This window comes from Lepisma saccharinum, chromosome 25, assembly GCF_977018435.1.
Source record: "Lepisma saccharinum chromosome 25, izLepSacc3.1, whole genome shotgun sequence".
Classification (NCBI taxonomy): Eukaryota; Metazoa; Arthropoda; class Insecta; order Zygentoma; family Lepismatidae; genus Lepisma; species Lepisma saccharinum.
In genome coordinates this window covers 44,654,293-44,659,642 of record NC_139253.1, presented here as the reverse complement: position 1 = coordinate 44,659,642, position 5,350 = coordinate 44,654,293, and the positions used below count along the sequence as shown (strand labels likewise).

Sequence of the window (5,350 nt, the reverse complement as noted above, 5' to 3'; positions counted from 1 at the left end):
TTAAAGTATCACTGAGTTTTACATCGTCTAATCAGTAAATGATGTCTGTACAAAGTGAAAGTTGGAATATGGCTGCCAAGCGCATGGCCACAGCGAGTTCAAGCGTGCATCTGTCGCGCCTCTCTGCTCTGCCCTCCGACTCCACGTCTGCCGCGAATTCGGACAACGGAGGTTGGCTGAGTCCCCGGATGGAACGGTGCTCTAGGTGACATCTGCTGCCGATTCGGACGCGGCCATAATTTCCATATTTGCATGGACGTTGGTAAGCTCTGCCAAACAAAACAAGTTTTTTTCTGTACCAATATGAAAGTTTTATGAATCATATCTTGTTTAATCTGACATTGAAGTTGCGAGTGTGGAACTTCGATAGCTGCACGAGGCATCCATGTTGCTTCGCAACTTCCAGTTAGGCTGGTAACTGCAAGAAGATAGAAGTACCAGTAAAGATAATCGCCACCAGAGTTCCAGTTACGAGCTAACTGTACATTGAAAAACCGAAATTTTCACTAACTTCCAGTTACGTGCTAACATGAACCTTAACTGGACATTGAAAAACCGGCCCTTAAAATTTCCCTGAAATTGTGGTATTTTTCACCGAAATTCCCTTTTGCCTTTTGGCTAAAATTTCGGGCGAATTTTCCTGCAAAATGGGAATTTCCCTTCATGTGGCAACACTGGGCACCACGTGACCAGATCCGGAGCACGGCCCGTCACGTCACGTGATGGCCGAAACTTGCAGAAGGTTGCGTCGGGTTGCGTCATCGTCAGGACGATGAGGAGGGGAAAATCGGGCCGTGCCCCCTTCTCGAACTATGAAGTATTTGCATGTGAACGTATAAAAAGAAAAACCTGCGAACATAACATTGACGATTATTCAGATTTTTCAAGAATTTCAATATTTCCTTGCTTAAATGAATGGCTTATTTCTGGAGAGAGGCAGGCTTTAGAAGTCTGCAGTCAGTGGCAAGGCGACCGGTCATCTGGAGATACGGCGATGGCAAACCAAAATAATAAAAATATTGCTTCTCAAATATTTTGGAGAAGATGTAAAAACGTAAGTAAAAATATTCGCATATTTGTGCGAAATTAGTAAAGCGACACCATCAAACAGCTAGAAATACGCAAGAGATTCGTTAAAGTTTAGCGCATCGAAAGGAGATCCCAGCTCTACCTCCCGTGCCCAACCGTCCCACTACGTTTCCTGTTGGGTGTAAGGGTTTCAGGCGGCCCCAGGTCACCGCAGAAAATGTACGAATCCAAGGTCCCTCGACTGCTAGTTCCCGCAGGTCGATGGAATAACGCCGAAAGGGATTAAGCGCGAAAGAGCACAACCGCGAAACGTAACACAGGATTAAACGCGAAGGAATAAGCGCGAACGGAATAAACGCGAAAGGTTTAAGCGCGAAACGGATTAATCGCGAAACCAAAATTGAACACCGGAATAAGCGAGAAAGGAACAACCGCGGCACGGATTAAGTCCGAAACCAAACTTGAACACAGGAATAAGCGCGAAAGGAATAACAGCGAAACGGATTAATCGAGAAACCAAAATTGGACACAAGAATAAGCGCGAAAGGAAAAACCGCGAAACGAGTTAGCGCGAAACCAAAATTGTTAACAGGAATAAACGCGAAAGGAATAACAAGAAACAAATTAATCGCGAAACCAAAATTGAAAACCGGAATAAGCGCGAGAGGAACAAGCGCGAAACAGATTAAGCGCGAAAGGAATTAGAGAGAAACGGACTAAGCGCGAACGGAAAAGAGCGAAAAGATTAGGCGCGAAACGTTGTTCTGGCGACTCGTTTCTGCCGCTCTTGAAGGCCTGGTCATAAGAGACCTTTTTTCTTCAGCCCCCACGTTTACAACCACGGCAAGGTTTCTGTGACGTCATCAAGATGAAACTTCTCAGAGTGTCTGCTATTCCCAGCACTGTAAATCATTCAACGCTCTTGTTTTTAAGAGAAAAAACACGCATTGAATTGAATTGATTGATTGATTGATTTGTTGTTTTAAGTCCACTTTACGCACATTAAGGCTAATAGGGACTGGACCAACAGTTTAAAATAGGATCCGAACCACTATGTGCCTCCACCTGGTATCGAACCCGGGACCCCTTCATTACAAGGCGACGGCAAACACATATTGAATAACACCGCAACACAACTTACACAGAATATATTAAAGTAATGCTGTATAAAAAAATATATAAGTTAGCAAATGCATAAATTTACCCACGGTTAGTGCTGGAAAAGAGCAGTTCCGGATCTATTGTATTTCCTTTACAGTATTTTTTCTTTTCATTTTTTGGATCCTGGACTTGAAATATCGATTTCGGAAAAAACGTTCTTGCTGTACAAGACACGAAGTAATTCCTGTTGTTTTGTGTTTCCTATGCTTACAAACAGCGGCGGCGCCAGGATTAATCATCAAGGGGTGCTGAGGGGGTGCGGAAAGAAATTTAGGGGGTGCGATGCTGAAAATAAGGAAAACCATGAAACACGCATGCAACCTTTCAAAACTGGGGAGTAAGGTGTCAAAACGAAAAGGGGAAAAGGACAGTAATTAGCATAATGCGGGGAAAAAATAGCAAGTAGCGGGGCAAAAATAACAAAAAGCGGGTGCAACTGCACTCCTAATCGCCGCCACTGATTAACAAAAGTTACTGACTGAAATGAAATTGTATATGTGAAATATAATAACTTTAGATTGACGTTCATTTTCCAGCCCCACCTAGTGGTTGCATGACCTTGTAGTTGGTGGTGAGGCTTGCGTACTCTGATGATCCACTATGCTGTACGAGCGGTAGCATAGCTACTGGTAGGGTCTCCCATGCTGGGCAGGCTAGTGGTAAATAGTCAGACTAAGAAGCAACCTACTGGTCAACGGCTCCAATGGGGGAAGAAGATGGATGGCCATCTGAACGGCAAAGGAGGCGGAAGAACCTTGAACCAGGAGGAGTAACACCTCTTTTTAAAAAAAACCTTGGTCCAGCTGGCACCGGCTGGTAGTACCTTGTAAGGGCCCCTTGCCAGGGTTGTGGTGAAGACCTCAACGGTAACTATGGCGGAGAAGGAGACCTTCGGAACGGCATAGCTGGCGGAAGAGGCACTCATTCTCATCGAGTATAAATATGAGAAAAAGCCACTATCTTGTGGAGAGGAGGGATCCTCAAAGACCAGGGGAAAATACCCCGACAGAAAATTAGCCTACTTGGAGGCTTAGGTGGCAGCCCCATCACCAAGATCGGGTGATGTGGGCCAATAACCCGCACTCTTTAAATCACACTATTAAAGAAACATCAACAAGAGGAAGCCGAACTGATTCTAAGACGACGACATTTGGCCTGAAAAGGACAACAAGAATTGAAATATGGAATGTAAGAACCCTGCGGGAGAGTGGAAAACTACGGCAGGCAGTGGCCTCCATGAAGAGCTATTGTCTGAGATGGTCTGAGTTTGGAGAGGTAAATACCCATGAAGGAGTTACATTCATATATTCTGGAAGACCTGGGGGTGAAGGAGTGAGCCGAGATGGTGTGGGTATATTGATGGACAAGGAAGTAAAAAGGAGCTTTATTCCATGGTATCCAGTGTCTACGAGGATAATTGTGGCACATTTCAAAACCAATATCAGAAACATCGTTATGATACAGTGTTATGCGCCCACAGAAGTAGCAGAGCCTGAAGATAAACAAGAGTTTTATAGGCAGCTCAATGAAACAATAAAGAACCTAAAACGGAAGGATATCATAATAATTGGAGGAGATTTAAACGCAAAGGTTGGGCAGGACAACGAAGGCCTTGAGCATGTCATGGGTAAACAGGAGAGTGAAATGAGACTGGACAACTTTTTGTTGACTTCTGTGCTAGCCATGACTTAGTTATTGGTGGTACTATATTTCCTCACAAGATATGCCATAAGGTAACGTGGGTGTCACCAGACCATAGAACAGAAAACCAGATAAACCACGTGGCAATTGGAAGGAGGTGGCGACGTTCGCTACAAGATGTAAGAAACAAGAGAGGTGCAGACATTGGGAGTGATCATCATTTGGTAGTGGCTAACTTTAAAATGAAAATTCAAGCTCAGAAGAAGAGAATGGAACAGACAAGAAAGCGTAAGATGTTAAAGGATAAGAATCTCCAGGAAACCTTCAGGATTGAACTGAGAAATCGGTTCCAAGTATTGACCGATGAAAGTGAGGAGAATAAAACCATTGAAAGAAAATGGATAAAAATCCGATCTGCTTTCGCAGAAGTAAGTGAAAAGTTTCTGGGCTTTAAGGATAGGAGGAAAAAAGATTGGATGTCTCTACAGACCTGGGTAAAAATTAATGAGCGAAGAATAATTAAGGAGGCAATTAACTCAAGCAGGACAAGGGCAAGGAAGGCAGAATTGCAAACAAAGTATACAGAGAAGGATCGAGAAGTAAAGAGTAGTGTTTGTAGGGATCAAAGAAATTGGGTAGACAATCTGTCTCAGCAGGCGGAGGAAGCAGCAAGAAAGAGGAATCTTAAAGAACTATACAACATGACAAAAGTTCTGTCAAGAAAACAGATGCAGAGAAATCGACCAGAGAGAAGTAAAGATGGTACCCTCCTTACGAATACTGAGGACCAACTGAAACGTTGGAAGGAGCACTTCTCTGCAACCCTTAATCGCTCTGTGGATGCTCAGATATACCAGGGGGAAGAGGAAGATAATAATGATGGTGATGTTGGCCCCAGTGTAAGAATTAGGACGGAAGTTCCAACAGTAGGAGAGATTAAACAGGCTCTGAAAGAGGTACGTAATTGTAAAGCAGCTGGTGTCGACAACATACCACCGGAAGTGATGAAAAGTGACATAAACACAACAGCAAATATGTTGCAGCCCTTAATTGAGAAGATATGGATAGAGGGAGTGATGCCTAAGGACTAGAGGAGTGGCCTGTTGGTGAAGCTACCGAAAAAGAGGGATACATCAAAGTGTGACAACTGGAGAAGTATAGCACTTCTCTCCATTCCGAGTAAGATCTCTACTAGAGTTATCCTAAACAGAATTAAGGAACATGTTAACTTGAGACTCAAAAGAGAACAGGCAGGGTTTCGACCAAATCCCTCTTGTATTGATCAAATTACCACCTTACGGATAATTTTGGAGCAATGTATAGAATGGCCATCTCGTCTCTATACAGTTTTCATTGACTTCGAGAAAGCATTTGACTCGGTCAACAGAAATGCAATGTGGAGGGAAGTGAAACGATATGGAGTGCCCACAAAAATTCTTGATCTTATCCGAGAAACTTTTCGTGATTATACATGAAGGCCGTGTATCTGAGCCAATAGATGTGCAGTCTGGAGTGAGGC

At 43.6% G+C, this 5,350-nt stretch overlaps 2 protein-coding genes across 2 annotated transcripts; both read left to right on the top strand.

The window, feature by feature from the left end:
- The first annotated feature begins 3,252 nt into the window (after nucleotides 1–3,252).
- On the top strand, nucleotides 3,253–3,882 carry LOC145978759 (protein CFDP2-like). Its single transcript, XM_083111572.1, has one exon. The coding sequence runs from the start codon at nucleotides 3,253–3,255 to the stop codon at nucleotides 3,880–3,882; it is 630 nt and encodes a 209-aa protein (XP_082967698.1).
- Nucleotides 3,883–4,073: 191 nt separating this feature from the next.
- LOC145978758 (uncharacterized) lies at nucleotides 4,074–4,922 on the top strand. The gene has a single exon (XM_083111570.1). It carries the CDS (start codon nucleotides 4,074–4,076, stop codon nucleotides 4,920–4,922), a length of 849 nt encoding a protein of 282 aa, XP_082967696.1.
- The last annotated feature ends 428 nt before the right edge of the window (nucleotides 4,923–5,350 follow it).